A 23,234-nucleotide genomic window follows, 5' to 3' on the forward strand; every position below is an offset into this window, starting at 1 on the left:
GGCGTTAGCCCGAAGCGGGGAGAGAAGAGCCAAAGAGGTCTGGTTAAGTTTCGCGCAGAGGAAAAGGCATCTGTTCAGAGAATCTGTTCTGTTCTCCATCAACAGAGAAAGACTGGATGATGCTTGGGGACGCGGCTAAGTGTTAAGGAAAAAAATCTAGCAAGACACCCATGTCACAAAATGGATTGCTGAATTGCATGGTGGGGGAAAGAAACCGTAAAAACAGAAGAATACGTCATAGGGTGAACCAGAGCTTTTAAATCCCTGAAGAATGGGGGGAAAAAGTCACAAAGGAAAATGCATTTTAGTTTAAAACGCTTATTTATGAAAACATACCCTAAAAGCAGTTGATGAATTTGGCATACATCATTTGCAACAAATCTGTCAAAGGGTTAACAGTCTCACTATATAAAGAGTTCTTGCAAATCAATAAAAAAATAAATCTTTTTGTTAACGGGGAAAGGACCTGAATAGAAATTAACAGCAAAATAAAAATCAGTAGACTTATTAAAAATGTACACATCTCCCTGTAATCAAATAATGCAAATTGAGGTAATAAATCCTCTTTACCTATCAAACTGACAAGACTAAACAAATGGATCCTCAGGGCTGGGGAGTGTGTCGTGTTGCCAGGAGAAGTGACGGTAGAGGGTGTGGGACCTGGCATTCAGCAAGTATTTATGTGCATCCAAAGGTTCACTGACTCCGGGCAAGTTGCTTCATCTCTCTGAACTCCAGCTGCTTTTTTTATAAACTAGGGCTGGTAATAACAGCACTAAATTCACAGGGTTGCTATGGCAGTTACACTGATGAGAGCCCCTGCCTATCAGGCAGCCACTGGGCTGGATGCTGCTGGGGCCCAACACTGCTGGGTGCTGACCACAACCCTCGGCAAGCTGTGGGCCAGTGACCATCCAGACCCTCAAAAATCGTCCTCGATGTCAACTGTACATCAGTGAAAAAAACAAAAATGTCCTGGCTTTTGACCCAATAGCTCCACAGCTGTCCCAAAGAAACTATATGTAAATGAAAATCTCCCTATAAACACGTTCATTGCAGATGTTTTTATAATAATATTATGCATATATAAAATAATAAAAATATGAGGAAAAAACCTCTGGAGATCTGATAGCAGGAAATACTAGTTAAATGCATTATGCTGTGTTCATATCTTGGGAGATTACACAGTCACGGAAAGCTACTCTTTGAAGACTAGGATATGGAGAAATGTCCATAAAATAATGGTAAGTGGAGAATGACACCAAAGTGTACACATAACCAAATCTCCATTTTTTTTTTAAGGACAGAGAAAAGATTGAAAGGAAATACATCAAAATGTCAACTGTGGTTTTCTCTGATCACCAGTGAGCTTTACGCTATTTTATTTTACTTTATTCCATTTACCTTTCTATATTTCTGAATGTTACAATGTATATGATTTTCTATAATTAAAGGAGCCAGCAGACCCCCATGGACAAGCACGGCAACTGTGTAGACTCCCCACATACACGGATGGCGCCCGCGCAGACCCCCGGGGACACGCAGCACTTCAGAGCTCACATGGCAGAGAGAGCCCTGGATGGGGACAGCCCACGGCACCTGGCTACAGTCTACACCACTCCAGTCATGGCAGGTCCCACTCTCTGCCTGAGCTCCAGGTCCATCCAGCAAGATGGCCCCGGGTGGTCTTACCATTGCCCTCTGTGGACAGAGAACCTTGCCCACTCCTTTTTGCAAAAGAGCTGCATAGAAATAAGTTAAAAACAGACAAAACTGCCTAAGTGATGAAAAAAAAAATCTCATATCCGCCCCAAATGCCCGAATCAATGGGAAAACCCATCTGGACGAGCCCCACTGGAAGGAGAGGGCCCCGCTGGGACGTTCCCCCCAGGGCCCCAGCTGTCTCAGGGCCTCGAGCTCCTGCAGTCAGGTGTTTGAAAACCAAAAACCTTTCCTAGGCCACCGCTGCCCTACATCAGAAGGGAGCCATGCAAGGTGCGCGTATCCCGTGGCAGATCCCCGCGCACACACATATTCCCGTGGCCTTGATGTCTACACAACGTGACATGATACCAACTTCTGTTCAAGTCAAGCTAACAGGTGCTGTGACTCATCTTCAGGCTCTAACGATGACACATCGATGGGGTCACATCTCCAGTTTCCTCAATGAGCTTCACAGAACGACATTTAGGCCAGTCCTGGCTGCACACTGTCCCCTCACAGCCAGGGCACAGACAACCGCCTTCCCCGCGTCCGTCAGTAGCTGATGCCTCGGGGCACTGAGCATTCCACGTGGTCTCCGCCTAGACCCCCGCCCCCTCACTGATTCAGTAGGAAGTGTCCTCAACCCCACTTTACTAGGGAGGCAGAGGGGGAGCTCAGAGAGGCTAAGTAACTTCCGAAGGTCACACAGCTCAGGAGGCAGAGGCAGGATTTGAACGCCGGGAGTCAGACCTCGAGGCCAGAGCACCTGGCTGAGTGCCACCCCTCACGGCCGGGTCTCTGTGCCCCCTTTACCTGTCCTCAAATTACCTGTGCGGAGGGCTGGGCACAAATCATTATTGCCATTGAAGACGCAAGAACTGCCTGCAGTCTGTGTGACTGAGCCTCTGGGGGACAGATGTGTTCCACTCTCCTGTCGGGGGGCTCCCCACCCACAGGTAACTAGTTCACCTGTCCCCAGGTACCTGCCCCAGGAGAAGGGGCTGGGTTAGTGTCTGCCTGAGGGCAGCCAGCCGGACTTGGGAGCCTTGCATGAGAAGACGGAGCCCCAGCCACAATCACAGCCTCGGGGAGGGGGTGCTGGTCATGTGTGGCTTCCCCCGATGCCTCCCCCAGCGATGGTGCAGACAGCACAGGTGTCCCCCCCACCCCCCGGTAATGTTCGGAGACCAGCAGACGCTCACCTGAGCTCCCTGCATTTCAGGCTCAGGACTGTAAACGTTTTCATAAAGCCGTTTTTGTTTTTTTTTTTAACTGCTTTATCTTCATTTGCTTAGGATGAGCCTGCATGGTGTTAATTTCCCTAGTGTTGTTTAAATAAATTGCACATATTTGCCACTATTTTAAAGCTGTGAGACATACGTAATAACAAAATCTGGCGAAAATCAATGCCAGACCCGTGCAGCCTCGGCCTGGAAGACGCACCCGCTTCTTGGGGGAGACGTCCATGTGGGTTATCGGTTACCCCAATGGATCCAGCAGGTCATTCTGGATGTGCAGCAACCCCGGGCCCACTCAGAACGTGGCACCTAACACTGATGCACAATTATACGGATTCTAAGCAATGTTTCCATTATTTATAAATATTCCATATTTCCTAACGGATGATACCTGCTCGTTCCCAGTGTCTTCCTGAATTCTGTATTGCTGAGTAAATGCTGGCTGAGAGTTGGAGGACGATATGAACGTGACCTCTGCACTCCTGTAGCTAACGACTATGTATGCAGGTGTGTGCACACAGGTGCATAAGGCGCGTGTGTACATGTGTGTGCACATATAGACACACACGCACACCTGTGAGCATGTGTATATGTACGCACCTGTGTGCACACAGATGCATAAGGTGCATGTGTACATGTGTGTGCACATATAGACGCACACGCACACGTGTGAGCATGTGTATATGTACGCACCTGTGTGCACACAGGTGCATAAGGCGCGTGTGTACATGTGTGTGCACATATAGACACACACGCACACCTGTGAGCATGTGTATATGTACGCACCTGTGTGCACACAGATGCATAAGGTGCATGTGTACATGTGTGTGCACATATAGACGCACACGCACACGTGTGAGCATGTGTATATGTACGCACCTGTGTGCACACAGATGCATTCAGGCATGTGTGTACATGTGTGTGCACATATAGACGCACATGCACACATATCTGCACACATGTATGTGTACATGCACACGTGCGTACACATGCACATGTGTGTGTTTGCACGCCTGTGTGCATGTTTGTACCATGTCACAATGTTCTCAAAACCAAAAGCCTGGCATCGTGACAGGTTAGCCAAACCCCATCACTGGGTCATTACCGACAGCTCTGCCAAGCCAGAGGTCTCATTACTGGGGGGGGTCGGGGAGAGTCTTGGCTGCTGAACTGGCCTCTGGATCCCACCAAGTTCACAACTGCAGATCGACAGGACAGAGAGCCCCAAGGAAATCACCTGGTCCCGCTGTCCTCTTACTGGGTATCCAAGAAGAGTTAACTTCCTGGAGCTTGCAGACCCCTTCACGAGAACGCTCCACAGAGCCCCCCAGCCTCAGCACGGCCAGATCCGGGCTCTGTTGTCCACACAGAGGCCGGGCTGCACCCTGGGCTGTGCCCCTGCTCCTAACCCCCACATGAAGTTTGCCCCTGGATGCACTCCTCTTCCTGGTGCCCTTACTGCTCGCCAGGGCTCAGATCCCATGTCCCATCTTCTGGCAGCCTCCCCACCGGACTCCCGGGAACCCCTGTGCACACGGCAGCTGGGGCAAGCTTCCCAGAGTGCTGCCTGTGCCCTCAAGTCCCAGAGCAGGTCAGATCAGGACCCAGAGGCTGCGGACCTCCATGTCATCCTGTCTCTGCCCGGGCAGGACACCTCCCGCCCTGCCCTGGGGGCCGGGGCATTCTCTTGGCCCCACACCGTGGGCGCTGCCCGGCCCGGGAGGTTGTAGGGCCTCAGGGCCACCCACCCGGCACAGAGCAAATGCAGTGGACAGACTTAAATGTCAGTTCCACACGTTTCCTAAGCACCAAAAAACAAGTGACCCTTAGCCTCCACCCTTAAGTGCTCGTGTGGAGTGGCAGGCCAGGAGCCCTGATGAGTGATGGCCGTCCGGGTCGCAGGGGAGCCACGGGCCCAGGTTCTCTGCGATCTAGTCCTCAGGACGGCCACTCTCTCCACAGGGCAGTGATCAGCACAGAGCCAGGACCAGGCAGGGTTCAAACTGGCACCCAGGTATATGCAGTTCAACCCATCTGGGGAGGGCAGAAATGCCTCATGGGGGATATTATACCTGGGCAGGGTACTGAGGGGTGGATAGGAGTTTGTTGTTGGGGGGAATGAGGCTGGGAGGGAATGGCCAAGGGGCAGACTAGAAGGAGGACAGCACGGGTGCCTCAAACACCAGGCAGAGTTCAAGGGCTGTTTGGGGCCTAGAAGAAGAGTGGGGTGGAGGGGCAGCAACCCAGGGTCGGCAGGGCTGCTCTCCAGTGGCCCCATCAGTCTTTGTTTTGCCCCCTGCACCCCCAAGTCTTGGTTCCTCTTCTGTGAACTGAGGAGGCCCTTACCGGGGGGTAGTGCGGGTGATAAGGTGATATCCAGGGCATTGGGCAGATGGTTGGGGGTTTCAGCCCCATTGTCAGGTTCATGGTGGGGAGAAGAAGCCTGAGAAGAGTCCCTCTGGATGGGGTTCTGCAGGCTGGACTAGATTCCCAGGGGTGCAGAGAGGAGAAGGTAGTGGGGGCTTTAGCCAGCACACCTGGGGGTGGTGGCCGGGCCTGGAATAAGCCCCAAGTGTTCAGAGGGACAGGTTTGAGGGCAGGTGGGCTTAGGGGTGTCCTATAACCTTATAGCCCAGGTAAGGAAACTGAAGCACGAGGAAGAGAAGGAATTTGTCCGAATTGCCTGGCTAGTGGGGGAGGGGCTAAGCCAGGGGTTGTGGGTGGGGAGGTGTGGGACAGCCCAGGTGAAGCAAGAGTGAGCACAGGTGGGTGCCCTGATCCAGCCCAGGGAGGAGACATGCGCCCCTTTCTGGAAGCTTGAGGCAGGGTTTGGCGTCCTCTCTGGCCATGGGCAGGCGTGAGAGTCCACCCTGGCAGTCGAACTTGGCATTCCCCCTGGCCATGGTGGCCTCCCCAAGAAGGGCAGGGCGCGACCTCTGGCTGCAGGAGGGATGGGCTCTCTGCCCCTGGATTAGGGTACAGGGGTGTGGGAGGGCCCCAGCAGTCCCCTTACTCCCTCGGGCTTCTGGTCTCCCCGGCCACACGGCTGCAGCCCCACCTGCCTTCCCCGCCTGCCTCCCACCCCACCCCTACCCTCCCTCCCCTCTGTACATCCCAGTCATGCCCTGGACACAGTCTAGGTGCCCGGGTGCCCCAGACACAGCCCGCCCTGCCCAGCGCACTGACGGGGGCATTTCCCCGAAGGGGCAGACGAGGGGCGTGGAGCCCAGCCTCTCTGGGGTGCAGACTCTCACTTGTGAAGCCCTGAATCTGTTTCTTAATTGGCTTTTATTTACAAAGTGTGTCTCGTTTCAGATCGCCTCTCTCCACCGAGTCTTAATCAGTTGGAGTTATGCTGCGGATGGTGCTCTAAGACAGCTAACAGCCGAGGGGACTTTCTCAGGCCGGGGTCCCAGTGCGGGGGGTGGGGCCTCGGGTGCGACTCTCACTGCCTCTGGGCCTCAGTCTCCCCACTCTCGGGCCTGGATGAGCTCCTTGCTTTGGGGCCACCTGGACAGCTGGGGTGGGGGCAGTGGGCTGAGGCACCGGCCCCGAGCATCGGCTTCACTCCACTTGGGGAAGGGTAATCCTGCTGCTGGGCGGGAGTCTGGACGCCGACTTCACAAGGACAGAGTAGCATCCCGTGCTTGCGCAGGCTGTCGGGCTGGTCCCTTTGCAGACCCTCTATGGCTCCTGGGGGCCTGAGGGACCCAGGACGGGTGGCCTTAAGGTCCTTCTAGACTTCTCATCTGGCCCTGGCAGGTGACTCCTGGCTGGGTCTCTGGGATAACGTAAGGAAGCCCTTGCACTCAGCACATGGGCCGTTCTTTTAGGGAAAGAGGTGGGAGGTAAGGGACCCGAGAACAGAAGGACAAAACACCGACGACAACAGCCATCTGTCTCACTGAGACCGAGGCCCCCGATCCACAGGCAAACTGCATGTTGAACACAGCCATCATGTCCCCCTGACCCCCCACTCGTCCTAGCCTGCACCCCAACAGCCATCTGTTGGCGCTGTCCCCAGCCTGGCTTCCCCCCGGCGGCCCCTCGCTCAGCACATTATTTTCCTATGCTCCCGGCAGCTCTGGGTCGCCCGGTCTTGCTCTCCGTGTACCAGAGGATTGTTCTCTGTGTCTGATTATGAGTGTAATTGAGTGTGACTTCCAGGTGAGGTCTTTAGGGACTCCGCAAGATGAGGAAGAAGCTGGGTCACTTCCCTCCATTATCAATTCACCAGTGAAAGATGAATAATGCAAAACTGACCCAAGGCAGGATTTAAATTACCATCTTTTTTTTTTTTTTTTTTTGAAAAAGGGAAAAAAGAAAAGAAAAGAAAAATAGTGTCGGAAGGCTATAATCATATGCACCTCCTCCAATCTACATGCAAAAAGTTACAATTCATCATATTTTCTATTATCTAAGCATTCACCTGTTAGGGACACAGAATTATTAAGAGCCAAGTGTGAGCACTAGCTGTTAAGCCGACTCATAAAACATCAGGGGTGGGGCGCCTGGATGGCTCAGTTGGTTAAGCGACTGCCTTCGGCTCAGGTCACAATCCTGGAGTTCCAGGATCGAGTCCCGCATCGGGCTCCCTGCTCAGCAGGAAGTCTGTTTCTCCCTCTGACTCTCCCCCCCTCATGCTCTCTCTCTCTCATTCTCTCTCTCTCAAATAAATAAAAAATCTTAAAACAAACAAACATCAGAGGTTTACCTTCACAGGTAAACAAGGGAACATAAATAATCGGGAGTCTGCCTTCAATACGGAAGCTCCGGATGTCTTCCCTGGGGTGCCTTCCCCACCATCTTGGTTTGAGGTGGGCATCAGTGGGTTAGTGGGTGAATGTGTCCCTATCTCCTTGTGATAGGGATGCAGATGGCAGGCCCCACCGCACCCCTTCCTGAGCCAACCTATCAGGCTCTGCAGGGTGGGGCCCAGCGGTCTGCATGGTGGGCGTTCTCCTGGGGGCGTTGGGGTCAAGCACCAGCTCCACGGTGCTGTAGATGTGGACAGAAATGCCGCACAGATGCATGGGGACACTAGAGAAAGGGCAGCGTGTGGGCAAGGCACAGCGAAGGATGTCGTGAGCAGCAGGCCCAGGTGGGAGCAGGAGCGGTGGGGGCCGGGACTGCGTTCCCACGCGCAGGTCATTAGACGTGGGCCACTTGCTGCTTCTGCAAAGTGCGGTGGGTCAAGGGAGCCTCAGCTGTTCTCCCGAGGGGAGCTCAGGAGTCAGTCCCTCAGGAGGCAGAACAAATACGGAAACGGCTTCAGAATGCCCACCTTTCCAGATCCCAAGGAGCGCATTTCTAAGACCCCGAAGATGGGGTCACAGATGACAGACAGCCTGCCACCCCGACAGGCCATCCCACGCTGTCCTCAGGTCCTGGGCTGACCTGCTGGACACTTCCTTAGCACCCCAAATTCCCTCCACTTTCGAGGAAATGTCAAGGGGATGAATCCATCTGATTTGATACAAGAATTTATGGAAAAAATTTCAAGTTAGTTCCCCGTGGAACATGCCATGTGGGCACCGTGTCCACTGATGTTCAAAGCTTCTTCTTAACCAAGGGGCGGTGGGGGTTGTTTCACGACGCACACCGCACCCCCCCCCCCCCAAGCCCACCGTGTCCTTCCCCTGAGCCGACGCCGCCTAATTTCTCTGATGGGTGGTGCAGCCCTGCAGACCCCTGATGCCCAGATGCAGCTTCCTCAGGGGCGGGAGCCTGAGGCTGCGATCTGATCGGCACATAACGAGGAAGGAACGGGTTCTAAGTTCCCTGATTGTACCTGCTCTCCCACCCTCCCGGCTGGGCCGTACACACGCCCTTCTCTGTGCGGTCACCGCGTGCGGCTGAGAGCCGGGCACCCCAGTCTCCGGGGATAGGTACACCTGCACCCGCAGGATGGAAGGTTCTGGGGCCCTGGTGAGGCCGCAAGCTTCTTTTTTTCCACTCGCACAAAGAAAGAAGCCCCTCCCACTCATGACACTGAGCAGGCGCCAGGGACTGCCGCCGGCCCTCTTTCCCTTTTAGGCAGCCTGCATCCGCCGGGGCCCAGCGCAGGCCCTGCAGGCCCCTGGGACTTCTTCCGCACAGCGTGACCGCAGACCCGTTGACATCATCTCAGCTGCCCGTTCTTGCACGGCCCTAACGTTGGGGTAAGTGGCCAATCTCAGACGTAAAAACACGACGTAGGGCCCAGGGTTCCAAGATCACGGATCGTCAGGGGTCTGTGGTCAGGGGACGCGCGATCCTGCGCCGCAAACTGGAGCTGCCGTGACGGGACAGGGGTGGTGAGGGTTTATTCCCGGAACTCGAGCGTCAGGTATGCCCCTCCCTTCCTGTTCTCACCGCGTCCTTATGCCCTCGGGTTACAGGTGCTTCCAGAAAGGAAATAACGTGCCCCGCCCCCCAATGTCAGACCTGCCACTGATTTTCACGGAAGATAATCAGATTCTTAAAAACAAAAGAGGCACTAAAGTCTGTCCTGACAGTTCATTCCTCTACGTCCTACTTCCCTTTCAATATGCATTTGAAAAATAGTACATTTTGTTTGCCTGCAAGCATGTATATTTAAAATATTTAACTAGGCTGGTATCTGCAGCCTTCTGGCTGGTTTCCATGGTAGCTAAGGACGGACAGAGTAAAATGGTATTTAACAAACACAAAATAAAACAAGGGAGAAACATCTCGTTCTTCAGCAAATAGAACATGTGAGCCATTCTAGATAAACATTTGCATGAGTTTGGATCTGAGAGGTGCTGAATGGATTTTCCTGCATCCACAACGCCACTGAGCAGATGCAGGTGCGACCTCCCCCCCCCCCCCCCCCCCCCGAGCGGGGGGGGGGGCCCCCCCCCCCCCCCCCCCCCCAGGGCTAAGGTATTTCTGACTTCCCATCTCTTCTAGGAAGGGGAGGTCATTTTGCAAATTCCCATGGAAATCATACAAAGAGAGGTCTCCTGAATGGAATGGTATGGTTACTCCCTCGTGTATGTATTCGGGAGGAAAGTCTTAGTCGCTCACTCACGCCCAGGGCACTTAGGGAGGGAGGGGCTGGTGCAGTCCTCGCTCACATCTGGGCAGGTGGAGGCCCTGGCGGGTGCAGCGACCAGCCCAGGTCCTGCAGCTGCGGCTGGGGGGCCGGGGCCTGAACTTAGTCACCCCTCTCTGCCCTGCGGCTGGTCAGGGAGAGCGTCGACACAGAGGGTGGTCCCGACACCCCCTCCCACCTGGGGCCAAGCAGGCAGACGGAGGTCCGGAAGCTGTGAGCAGCCCTGGGAGAAAGAGTTCAGTTGTGGCTGCTCGGGCACTCTTACCAGTCGGGGTCATGTGGTTGGGCAGGTGCCATGCTGTTCCTACTGGTGTCAAAACCACATTTCTCTTGAGGAATACCTCGGAGCTCTCCGCTTGTCCTCTCTAGCCTCGTCTCCCTCCGAAGTGAAGACGCGGGACGGCACAGCGCCCAGGCGCAGGCAGGACGGGGTGCATCCCAAGGGCAGCTGTGTGTGCGGACGGCACACTCCTGGCCATGATGAGGATCACCATCCACGCACAGAGGGGCGGGACGGGAGACCCCAGCACGTCCAGACAGGCCCCTGCGTTCGGCGTGTGCGTGCATGCGTGCGTGCACGTGCCCAGCCAGGCTGCTCAGCTGGCCCGGCCTCCCCAGCTCGCCGAGCACCCCCAGGGCCCCGGCAGTTGAACGCCTGTCTCCAGACCATGGCCTCGGCAGCTGCCGACACTCGGAAGGAGATCATTCTCCGGGGTGTGGCCTCTGTGCCTCTGGAGGGCATCCCTGGGCCTCACCCCTCGATGCCAGAAACCCCCCTACATCCCCCTGCTTGTGACAACCCAGTATCCTTAGGCTTCTCTGAACGCCCTGGGGGAGAACTTGCTCAAGGGAACCAAGAAACTTATGTTTGGTTGGAAACATTTTAAACGAAATTACTCTTCATTTTACAGAGAAAATATACAATCGCAGTAAAAAAAAAATTTAAATTAAATTAGCAAGTTAAGCCAAACTGCGTTACTTTCTCCCGGAGTCGTTAGCAGTGGGACGGAATGGAATCTTTCACACTGGTGTCAATTAGTGAGAAAAACGGTCAGTTGGTCAGCGTTGATGGCTCTGGAAGGCCTCGAAGAGGATGTGATCAGGGTCCGCCTGAGAACCTTAACTCAACCAGACTTCAGTCACGTTTCCTTCTGGAAGGCGCCGGGGACGTTCGGCCTCACAGTCCACTGAGGACGTGCGGCTCATGGGACGGGCTCTAGGCCACCCCAGCGCCCCTGACCTTGCTGAGGGTTCTCCTCAAGGCAGACACGCCCATGACCGCCTTCCTGTTGTTTCCACAAACATCTTCAGGAATAAGAAGGATTTTATATTTAACCAAATATCCAGTGGGAGCCAGGGCCTGGCACAGAACCACAAACCTGTGTTGGTCTGAAAACCTGGTTTGATTTTCACCAGACACACCTACAGGAGGGCAGCCTGGACGCCCCGCACCTCCCGCTTCCCAAGGGGGTCCCCACAAGGCCCCCGCGTGCTGACACACCCACCAGCCCCCATCACGAGCTACAGGTCTCGGGGCAGGTGAGGGACGCGCCCACCGGCACGCGCACGGCTGCGGGGCGCACTGCTCGTGCACGCTTGTGCCGTCTCAGCTCACTGGACCCCCGGGAGGCTGCGCGCAGAAAAGTGTCCCCCAGGGCTGGCCGCCCTGCACCCCCGGCCAGACTCAGATGGGCTGAGGTGGGCTTTCTCCCGAGGACCGGAGAAGCCAGGGCTGGAGAAGGCCTCTGTCTGGAACGCTGGCTCCTTCTCCGATTTTAGGCCTCGGCTCAGAGGTCATCTTCCTGACCCCTGAACACAGCAGCAGCCTCTGCCCTCTGCTCAGGCCCCCTGCCTAATTCCCAGTGGTGCCCCCACATTGTGAAATGGAGCAAGGTGTCTGGCGGGGACACGGCAATGCTCAGTCATCATTCCCCCAGGGAACCAAGAGAGTGACTTGGGACCTTTCTGACTCATGGGACCCCAGGATCCTCAGAGGGTGCCCCGCCTGTCATGTCCGCACTCGAGATCTTGCTCCTGGAGACAGAGTAGGACCCGGGCAGCCTGTGTCCCATGGCAACGTCCCTGGAAGCTGCCTTGCCCGGCACTGACGGTCTTGCTCATCACTTTGGTCTCCACACTGCTGAGCCAATCACCAGCAAGCACCCGCGGGTTCTCCTTTGGCTCCTGCCCCATCAACAGGCCGGGGCAGCATCCCCCCCGGGACAGGCCGGGCGGGGTCATGAGGCTTCTCCCTGGGGCTCTGCAGATGACCCTTCACCTCTGCTCTGCAAAAGGGCTGACCCAGGCCCCCAGGTGTTCACAGCTGTTTGCAGCCTGAAATAGCATCCGTGTTTGACCTTTGTGCTGGGAACGTCCTGCTCACCCCGGGCCGGGAGAGCAGACTCGGGTGGACAGGTCAGCCCTCACTCCAGGGCTGTCGCCCCAAACCACAGACAAAGAAGCCAAGATGCACCTTCGACCAATCAGAACCATCACTCGTGCCCTTCATGCCAATACGCAGTTAAAAGCTGCTGTGAGTTTGAGGTGTTTTGCTCTTCTCTTGAGATCCAGCGGAGTAGGGGCACTGACCGGGCGGTGGCCGTGACCTCAGCCTTGGGAAAGGGAACAGCCTCCTGCCCAGCAGTGTGTGGGGGTCCCTGATGCGGGGGGACACACGGCTTCTCCCCCGGCCCCCGCAGTGCGGTGTGTACCTGCGGCAGGCCCCGCGTGTCCGGTGCTGTCGGACCCTGCGTGAGCGCCGAGGGCATTAACGCTCATTATGCAGCCCCTGGCCTCCCCCACGGAGAACGGGAGCGCCCACGCCGTCTACACCTCGCCGACAGCTGTCGTTGGTTTTGAGGGGTTGCTGCTTCTTGGTGGCACTGAGGTCTTCCGTCTTCCGGAAAGGGATAAAAGAACCATTTGGTACTTTCTCAAATCCCACACTCCATCCCTCGGGCAGCACCTAGTGGCCTTCTGGGTGCTCTTCCCGACGCAACACCTCGTGTGGAAAGCCCCAGGTGGCCGCCTTCAGTGAACGCCTCCGTGATGTCAGGGTTCAGGCAGGCACACCGGCCCCCTGGCACTCACTTGGGGCCTTTCCTGCCTTGGCCGGCCTCACCTCTCAGGTGGACAGGTGGATGGCAGGAACTGGTCCTCACCAGGCCCTCTCCAGTCCACTGTTTGGTGACCAACCTGGGAGTCCTTGGTGGTAGCAGTGATGGGCTCCTGCCCACTCCGAGGATGGAGGGATGACGGACTGTGGGGACGGTGGGGGGGGGGGGCAGACCGTGTGATGGAGGGGGGGACGGAGCTCAGGGAGGGAGGCTGAGGGACCACAGCCCTAAAGCATAGAGGTCTTGGCCAAACTTGTCCTCACCGTGCTGGGGACCCGAGCAGCTGTATGAAGGGGACTTGGGGGTGTCTGGAGCCCTGGGCAGGACCCCGGCTCGGGACTCCCATCCTGCCTTTCGGGGGGCAGAGTGGTTTCATGGGGTCTATCTGCACCCCGCTCAGCTGGCGGGCGAGGCCACACCCCTGGTGAGAGCGTGTCCTGCGGTCACTGAACCAAAGCACCACAGCCTAGGGGGCGTTGACAGCAGACATTATTGTCCCTGTTCTGGAGGCCAGAAGTCCGAGGTCAAGGTGTGGTGGGCAGGGTCAGTTCCTTCCGAGGGCCGTGGGGGAGAGTTTGCTCCAGGCCTCTCTCGGGGACGCTGGTGGCCAGCCATCTCGGGCGCCCCTTGGCTTGTAGAAGCCTCCCCCTGCTCTCTGCCTTCCCCTTGGCCGAGTTCCGTCTACCTGTCTGTGCCCGGATTTCCCCCTTTCCATGCACACATCTGCTCGCGAGTATGTCTGCTGAGGCCTACTTACAAATACAGTCCATTCTGAGTGACGGCGGGTTAGGACCCCAACACAGGCTTCTCAGGGGGACGCTTTCAGCCCGTCTGAGTGCGGAAGCAGAAACCACGCGGGGAGCCCGGTGGGTGCCGGCCGCGGGGCCCGGCTGGGCCTGGGTGCCGCTTGGCTGAGTGTGTCCTTCATAAACGCTGACGTGCGCGTTACGAGCCGTGATTCGTTTCATAAACAACAGTTTCTCTTTTGCAAACTATACCCACAGGTCCCATTGCCACTTTCCAGTGCGAGCGCAGCCCGTCAGCGGACAGCCGAGTGTGAAACTTTATCTTCAGTATTTACTGTTAGGCCGGAATATTGCTCGGATTCCCCGGGGGCGATCCAGCACTCCTGTGGGAAATATGTGACCTCATTTGCATTTTCTAATTGAATTGCTATCAGCTTTCCTGCAAGACTGCACAAAAAAAAGTTATTCCAGATTCCAGCACGGCTGGTGTTACCCACAGAAAGGCCGCCTTTGAGTGGTTGCTAAGAGAGGAGAAGGAAAGGGGAAAACTTGCCAGATTTTTATGGTTCATCTCACTGGGGAGCCGTCAGTTTCGTCCAGCTCCATCAAGTCGCCGAAACACTGGGCGGGGAGGCTGCACTTGGAGAAACTCGGGCGCAAGGGAAATGGGATTCATGGAACCGGGAAATTAGGGGGTCCTTGCGTGCTGGTCCTTGGGGGATTTGCTTCAAAGCTCCTTTTGGCAAGAGCTTCCTGGGACTTTCCATCCTGCACACTGCTCCCTTGGAAAGGGTGCTTTGTGTGTCTAGGACCTCCTGTCAGCTGCACCCCTGCTCACTGTGTCCCCATCTGAACTCCCCACCCTCCCCAAACTCAGCCAGGAAGCCCTCAGCATGCATTAAAAAGAAAATCCCACCTAGAACTGATTTTGGGGGTGGGGTGGGCTAGGAGTCATTTCACCTTTTTTCCTTAAGGACACCTCATCGGTCCAGCATCATTTACTGAAAAGACAGTCCTTCCTCCACGATCCTAGGTAGGGCTTGGCAAAGTTTTTGTTAAGGGGTCAGATAGTTAAGTAGTTTAGGCATTGCAGGCCGAGATGTGAAAGCGAGGATATTAATATAGATACTTATACAACCACTTAAAAATATAGAAACCATTCTTAGCTTGCAGGCCATCAAAAGGTAGGTGGCAGGTCAGATCTGGCCGCGGGCTCTAGTGTGCTGACCTTGGCCCCGGAGTGCTAGTCTTATAAAAATCAAGTGTCTGCACCATGAGCCTTTGACAAGGTTTATCAGACTGGATATGCGAAGTGGGTGACTTCTGGTGTATAAATGATTTTTAAAAAAAACATTAAATATTTTTTCTGTGCTTATCATTCTGCTCCATTGCCTGTCTGATCACCTTTGCTCCTAAACCACCCCATTTTAATTACTGTAGTTCAGTGGATCTCAAACGGGGGCGGTTTTGTCCTTGGGAGCATTTTGCAAAGACCGGAGAGAGCTTTGGTTGCAACGGGGGTGGTGGGGGTGGCGCTGGGGTCTAGGGGTGGGGGCCAGGGATGCTGCTGGACCTCCTACAGCATGCAGGACAGCCTACCCCACCGTGGAGAATGATTCAGCCCAAATGCCAGCACGCTGAGGTCAAGAAACTGCTCTGGTTTGCTCATACGCCTCACCACGTCCCAAATACCAAGTCCTCCACTTTCGTGTTGTTCTGGGCTATTCTTGCTCCTCTGCATTTTCATTTCAAAATTTAAAGTCATCAAGGGGCGCCTGCTGGGTGGCTCAGCTGGTGAAGCGTCTGCCTTCAGCTCAGGTCATGATCTCAGGGTCCTGGGATCAAGTCCCACATGGGGCTCCCTGCTCAGCGTGGAGTCTGCCTGAGATTCTCTCTCCCTTTCCCTCTGCCCCACGCCCTGCTCTCTCTCTCTCTCTCAAATAACTAAATCTTTAAAAAAAAATTAAAGTCATCTGTCTGCCCTTCTATAAACAAGCAAGTGAACAAAATACTCTGTGACTTTTGCTGGTATTGTGTTGTTGAGTCTACAGGGGCCTCTGGGGGCAGCTGATGTCACCATGGCACCAAGCTTCCTGAGTTAGGAGCAGTCACACTCCTGTGGTTTTCAAGGTCTTCAATTGTTCTCAGCAACATGTAAGGGTCTTGTGAAGGTTTCGTTAGATTTATTCCTGCTTGTATGATCATCCTCAATGCTATCGTAACTGGCATCTGGCTCAAATGTCATTTTCTAACTATTTATTCCTGGCGCGGAGGTATGATTGTTCTCACACCTAGCACTCTTGCTAACGAACCTCACTCACCCAGCCCCACAGAGTCTCTGCAGACTGTTTCCGATTTTCTACATCCATAATCCTGTAAGCTACACATATCGCCAGTTCTGCTTATTTGGATCTCCTTTTCTTGCCTGACCTTGCCGGCTTGAAGCTCTGGCGGGTGATGTAAGGATGACCGGTGCTATTTCGCACGCCAGGACAGGCTTCGACTATTCCCACGGCACACTGGCTGTGCGCTGTGTGCCCTGGATGAGGTTAGGGGCGGCCCCTTCTCTTCCTAATCTGCTGGATATTTCATCCTGAATGGAAGTTACATTTAACAGTGGATATTCAGATGGTCGTGCAATATCCGTCCTTTATTCCATGTTGAGTTACACGTATTCATTTTCCAGTGTTGAAGTGATCTTTGGCTCTTGGAACAGACCAGGGCAGCCATGGTTTGTCCTTCGCAAACATGGGTGCACTTGAGCTTGTTAATATTTTGCTCAGGTGTTCTTTTCATCTATTTACGAGCAGCCTGGCGAACAGCAACCCGCTGTCCTCCTGCCCCTTCAGGGTTCTCGCTGGTTTTGACAAGACACCTGTTCGGGGCTCTGGACAAGTTTGGGGAGAACTTCAGCCCAGCCACAATGTGTGGGCATGGCCTCGGGACACGGGTTTGAATTTAAATTTGTTTATAATAACAAAACAGTTCAGATTTTCTTCTCGGGTTAGTTTTGGTGAGTTGTACATTCCCAGAAGGTTATCATTTCAGGTATGTTTCCATATACGTTGGCATAAATGGTACATAACACACTGAAACCATCTGTGAGATTGGTCACGACGCCCTATTTTCATTCCTGATAAGGATTACTGGTGGTTTCCCTTCTTACTCCGATCAGCTCAGGAGTTTAAAGAATCAGCTCTTGTCTGTGAATTCTATTATTTTGATTCTATCACTTCTCCTCTTGGTTTTACTATTTCCTTCTTTCTACTTTGTTCCATTTTATTTCTTTCCCTAATTTCTTGAGGTAAATGTGTAGCCTGCCAGTTTCCACCTTCCTTCCGTTCTTACGCACGTAAGGCTGCACACCCTAGACCTTGGCTCCTCCCGCCGGTTTCAGCGCTCAGTGCAAATTACTCAAATTTAGGACTCATATATTAACCGAGCACCCAGCTCGCTTCTGATGAGAATTACATGGTATTTTCCCTGTGTCTTTTTACTTTCATTTTTTTCTCCATCCTTACACTTTTTAGATCTGTCTTCTGTGACCTGTATATAGTTGGGGTTTTTCTTTGATCTGTCAAGTTGTTTTCTTTTAATTACAAGAGCTCATCTATTTTCATTTATTATAATTAACATATACTTGCAAATCCACCATCTTTCTCAAAGAGAAACACAGAGCTCCTCTATTCTTTCCTTCCATTTTTTGGATTAGCAAGTTTTAGTATTCTATTTTCCCAGCTATTATGTTAGAACTTAAACAATCTTATGACTTTTTTTTGTTTAAGAAAGTCTACTTTTTTGGGCTCCTTACTCAGTGGGGAGCCTGCTTCTCCCTCTCCCTTTACCCTACCCCCTCATACTCTCCCTCCTGTTTACTCTATAAGTAAAATCTTTAAAAAAAGATTACTTGGTTGAAAATTCACATTGTTAACAGACGAAAAGGTCAAATTATATTATTTAAGGCACTTCTAAAAAATATTGCCGAAATTTGCAAACTCAAAGACGTGAAAACATTTGAACAGGAAATGCACCCAGGAGGCGGGAGGGTTTAGCTCTCCTTTGCATGGTGCTGGTCATTATTAAGATACCCGGCAAGAGCATAATGCATCCTCTGCAATCATGTTGGAGTTCTATGAGAATCCCACGGGAAAATGAAGATCTGTTATTATGACAGACATGTTTTTATCACTTGAGTACAAGGTCAGACACCACAGAGACTTTAGGTCACTCCTCAAGTTCAGATTTACTTCTGACGTGAAATGCTGCCTCCTTTGGCCAGGACTCCATGTGCGTCTTCAAGTGATGTGTCACTTGAAGTGACCATGACCCTGTGGTGATTTTCCAAAACCTCATAACAGGGGTCTTTGTCTTATCTGGGTATTGTATTAATTCGATTTCCATCATCTTGCATCATCCTGGACCCTCCGACTCTGTGCCCACTTTCCCACCTGTCATGTAGCTTACGCCCCGTGCAGCGTCTGATCCGCCCTGCTCACGGCTATTTGCATCTACTTAATCTTTTCATGGCTTTTCATTCCCGGCTTTTGTCTCCAAGCGTCCTGTTTCTGCCTGAAGAACACAACCTGTGGCAGAGTCTCTTGGGGCACTTCCTGAAGGGGACTTTTACTGGGTAACAGAATCCTGTGTCTGTCACCACCCGCTGCCTTCCAGCCCCCATTGTCCCCATGAGAAGCCAGCTCCCGTGTCACCACTGTGCCTTCCCCGCACCTGGCTTCTGTTTGCTTCTAGTGACTTTGGTTTTTACACGTTTTACCATAAAATGCCTGTTGTGGACTGAATGTGTGTGTCCGCAAATTCCTACGCTGGAACCTAATCCTCAGGGTGACAGTGTCAGGAGGTGTGGCCTCCAGGGGGTGATTAGGATCAGAGGAGGTCATGCGGGTGGAGCTCCTGAGATGGGACTGGTGCCCATTAGTGACTCTCTTCTGTCTGCTCACTGTCGGATGAGGATACAAGACGTCTGAAGACAGCGGTCGGCAGGAGGCCCTCCTGGGGACCTGACCATGCCGCCATCCTGATGGCAGAGCTCCAGCCTCCAGAACCTCGAGGAATACATGTCTGTTGCTCACAAGCCACCCAGCCTACGGTGCGTCCTTCCAGCAGCCTGAACAGATGAAGACCGTGCCTGAGTGCACCTTTCTTCATATTATCCCACGTAGAGTTCATGGGGCATGTTGAAGTGATGCCTGGATATTTGCTGCCATTATCTTTTCAAATGTTACTTCTGCTCCGTTTTATCCCCTGCCTCATATTCCAAACATGCACGTGCTGGGACTTCTTGCTACTTCTCTAGTGCCTCTTACTCTTCTTTCTGTGTTTTCCTTCTGTTTACCTCCTTGTGATTTAGCCTGAGTATTTCTTCTGACATTTTCTGCTTCACTAACTCTCTCTTCAACTGCATCTAATCTGTAGATATAGCTACCCAGTGAGCTTTTTCTTTTGTTTGTTATATTTTTCTGTCCTAAATTGCCCAATTCTTTTTTATTCTTCTAATTCTCTGTCAAAATCTTGTCTTCAATGTGCTTGAAACCATAAGCATAGATATTATAATATCTTTGTCCGATAACTCCGTTACCTGGAGCCACTGTGGGTCTTGTCCCATCCGCACTGGGTGCCCAGTCATTTTCAGCCGAGTTCTAGACATTGTATATAAGAGAAGATGGGTATAATTTGAGGCCCAGTGAGATACCTTCCACTAGAGAAGATTTACATTTGATTCTGACAGGTGGTTAGGGACATAAGCAATACGGCATCACCTTAATCCATTTATAGAGAGTGACATTATTCAAAGTTTGGCATTGGTCTCTGTAAGGACATACCAACTAAGTGACTCAGTGTCTCACACAGACCCTCCTTCCTGCCCCCAGGAACCACCCTGGGGAGGGTCCAGTGGCTGCAATAGGCACAGGACTCTGAGGGTTGGGGCCATGCCGATGACAGCAGTAAGAGCCGCATCCTTGTGGCAGGGCTCTTGTGAATCTGCAATCTGTAGGACATGTAATCTCATATAATACTTGTGACAACCCTATTGTTATCCCATTTTCCAGATCAGTAAATCTTAGCAAAATCATGTGACTTGTCCCAAAGCATCAGCCAGTAAATTGGAGAAGACTTGACTTAAACCATAACCCAGGGCAGCCAGGCTCCTTTATGAAGCTGGGCTCAGCCATACCTAGAAAGTCAGTTTTCACTCCTTTCTAGAACACTGATTCTCCCATGCAGGAAAGGGGCTGCAGTCACATGGCTGAGCGTCCCTATCTGTAAAGTGGGGACAATGACAGGAGCCACTTCCAGATGTTCTGAGGGTCAGGGGAGTGGATGTCTAGGATAGGGTCCTAAAAAGTCAGGACAAGGAACTTTGGGTTTGAAAGTAAGAAGAAACAGGGAGCCATCAGGTGACCTGAAATAAATAGAGAAGGGCTGGTTGGGTGGGCTGTAGAGACCCTGCCCACCTTTCATACATGCAGGGGTGTGGCCCCATGGCACCTGGCAGCTGGACTCACCGGGATGGCTGAGCCTGGGACGTGGATTCTCTGTCTCCCTCTTTGCTCCTTGGGTGCTGGTTGGGCCAGCCTGACGTGGGGTTGGAGGGGCGCTCGAACTGAGGACTGTCTAATTGCAATCACCTTCCGAGAGGATCAGGGGATTAACTGCACCAGAAATTGCTTCATTAACAACCCTAACAAAAGGTGTCATTATGTTTTCAATTAGTGCCTTTTATCTGAGGCCTTCCACAGGCTTTAAGGACCTCTATCCTCTGTTCACAGGCCCGTAGCTTCTGCATCGCAATCAGGGATGTAAGCCTCAACACTGCCGGCCCCTGGCCCCGCGCCTGGGGGGAAGGGCCCCTCCCGCAGCCGCGTCCCGGGGCGCCCCAGGGCCCGCCTTGCTCACTGCCTTCTCGCCAGCACGTGGTTCGTCATCAGCACTCAGGAAAGAATGGAAGCCGCATCCGTCTCTATTGGGGTCTTTAGCATCCACATGGGGAGGCTCGCAGCTGCTGGGGTTCTGCTGTTGACACAGTTCAACACACCCACGAGGGCACTCGACGTCCTTCCCAGGTGGGTCAGCTCATCACGGGGGGAAAGCTACCCACAGAGTCACCGCTTTCTCTTATCTAACCTAAACCCCCACGAGGGCACTCGACGTCCTTCCCAGGTGGGTCAGCTCATCACGGGGGGAAAGCTACCCACCAGAGTCACCGCTTTCTCTTATCTAACCTAAACCACCTCTAAGTTGTTTACAAACAAGACGAAACAAAACACAGGTCCCTGTTTTCCCAAAGACCTGCCTTACAAGATGTTCTATGAGGGGGGTTCTCTGACCAGCAGGCTTGGGAAACTTGCGGTCTGCTTGCCCCCGCGGTCCACGAAACACATTAATCGTGTGAGGCTCTCGGTAAATCTACAGAAAGGAAACTGATCAACGTGCTTTAACCCTTTACCTCCCAGGGCTCTTTTCTGAGGGGATGCCCGGGACCGCTGTTGAAGGCATGGCTTCAAGCCGTCTGTTCTCCATTGCTGACGCACAGTACTCGGCACCACAGTAATTCTGATGGTCCCCCAGGCCCCCTGTCAGCTGTGAGGGTTTCAGCACACGGGCTGACCCCTGGGCACTGAGCAGTTGGGACCTGTCACAGGGACCAACCTGGCTGGAACTTCCCTGCTAACCCGCCAACCCCATGCCTGAGGCCAAAGCTGCACTCAGGAGAGGCTACAGAATGTCAGGTGCCCAGCGAGAAACGGGAAAGAGCAATTAAGACCGTCAAGGGGGTGAGAGCCATGCATTACGGCGGGCGTGCGGCCCGTGCGCCCGTCCGCGAGGCAGACGTCCCTCAGGAAGGTGGCAGGTCAGAGGGTCCTCTGGGGCCTGCACAGCCCGCTGAGGTGTCCCGCACCTGGGGAGCCTCTGCAGAGGGAGGAAGGACGCTCGCTCCCCAAGCCCCGCGTGTGGTCACATCTCACCTTGTGTGTGGAGTGGGCGGACGAGGGCTGGGCCACCAGCAGGTGCACCACGGCATCCCATCGCTCGGCCGTCTGGCGGTCCCACGCGGTCACGGTGAACGCCACCTGCTCGGAGGGGATCCGCAACTCCCGCGTGGCAAAGACCGTCCCATCCGCCTCTACTTTGAAGTCCAGGCTGTTGGTCTCATACCGCGTCCCCTTGGTCCCCAAACAGCTGCTGAACGTGACTGCAAGTGGAAAGAGAGACAGGGTCAGGACCGGCCCGGTGGGTGAAATGGTGGCTCAGACGCTCACATGGTTGCTTTTCAGCCACGGGTTCTCAGTCTCCGAAGGAGCAACACGGGGAAAATAATGATTAACCGATTTTTCGACCTTCAGGTATTGTGTTTTATCCCTCCCGCTCCGGGAATTAGCTACTGGCCTTTGCGGAAGGACATAAAACAGCAAAGGGTGCGCTGTTCTCCTGTCTAACCCGCAGCTGGCCGCTCTCCGTCTGCGCACACCCACCTCCCCGTCTGTGTCCCTGGGCCTGTGAGTGACGCCGCGGGGGTGCCCGCCTGAGAACGACCCGCTCGGCCGTCCCCCCACTCAGCCCCTGCAAACCTCGTGCCGCCAGCTCACTCGAAAGCCCCCACGGATCTGTGTTTCCACCCCAAGAGGGCCAAGTGCAGGGAAGGAGCCGGGGAAGGCGGTGTTCTGACTGGGGCTTGAATCTGCTGTGTTCTCTGGTGCATTTTACCACTCAGGGACCCAACCTGACCCCCGCGGACTCGGTCAGGGCGGGCTGGCGGGACTGGGGGCGGCCAGGGCCTTCAGCGGCGGGGACACGGGGTGGTGGAGGAGCGTAGCTTCGCTCCCCGCACAGGAATTTGGCACCGCGTCTCCAGCCCCTCCCAGTGACTCCGTCACCCTGCCACCCATAATTCCTGGGCTGGGAAGGACACCTCGGGAGCCGCGCGTTCACTGGGACCACATCAGTGCAGTTGCAGCTGTTGCCAGTGCCACGCTAAATGAGGGGGTGCCAACAGCTGGCGTCACATTCCGCTGATAGAAACGATGGGTCACGTTACCTAGTATTTATAAAAGTGTGGGTATCTCAGCAATTACGGTGGGAGGATTGCTTTTTCAAGCAATTTCACTGTCACAGCCTCCATGATTTAATTACTATTTATTCCAGAAACTAAAAAAAGCACTTTGCTGTTACATTTGATAAAGTGTTTTTCCCCTGTGTTCACCTTTTATTGTTGCTTGCCTTGAAATAATAAATGACGTGTATGTTCCCATATCTCGCATACTTGACTGCAGACGTCTCCCTGTTACCTCCCACTCATGGGTTTGGTGTAAAAATGTTTTCAAATGTGACGATGCCAGGAATTTCTGCCCCGTCT

The 23,234-nt window shown here is 53.6% G+C and overlaps 1 protein-coding gene across 1 annotated transcript in view; it reads right to left on the reverse strand.

Annotated features, from left to right (window-relative positions):
- Positions 1 to 23,234, reverse strand: part of CDH4 (cadherin 4) — a 541,856-nt gene that overhangs the window by 122,850 nt on the left and 395,772 nt on the right. Inside the window, exon 3 of the mRNA XM_032387709.1 lies at positions 21,847 to 22,073. Within this exon, the coding sequence (XP_032243600.1) occupies positions 21,847 to 22,073 (227 nt within the window). The remainder of the gene's footprint in view (positions 1 to 21,846; positions 22,074 to 23,234) is intronic.

The sequence above is a fragment of the Phoca vitulina genome, unplaced genomic scaffold (genome assembly GCF_004348235.1).
Source record: "Phoca vitulina isolate PV1807 unplaced genomic scaffold, GSC_HSeal_1.0 scaffold50, whole genome shotgun sequence".
In the NCBI taxonomy this organism is placed as follows: Eukaryota; Metazoa; Chordata; class Mammalia; order Carnivora; family Phocidae; genus Phoca; species Phoca vitulina.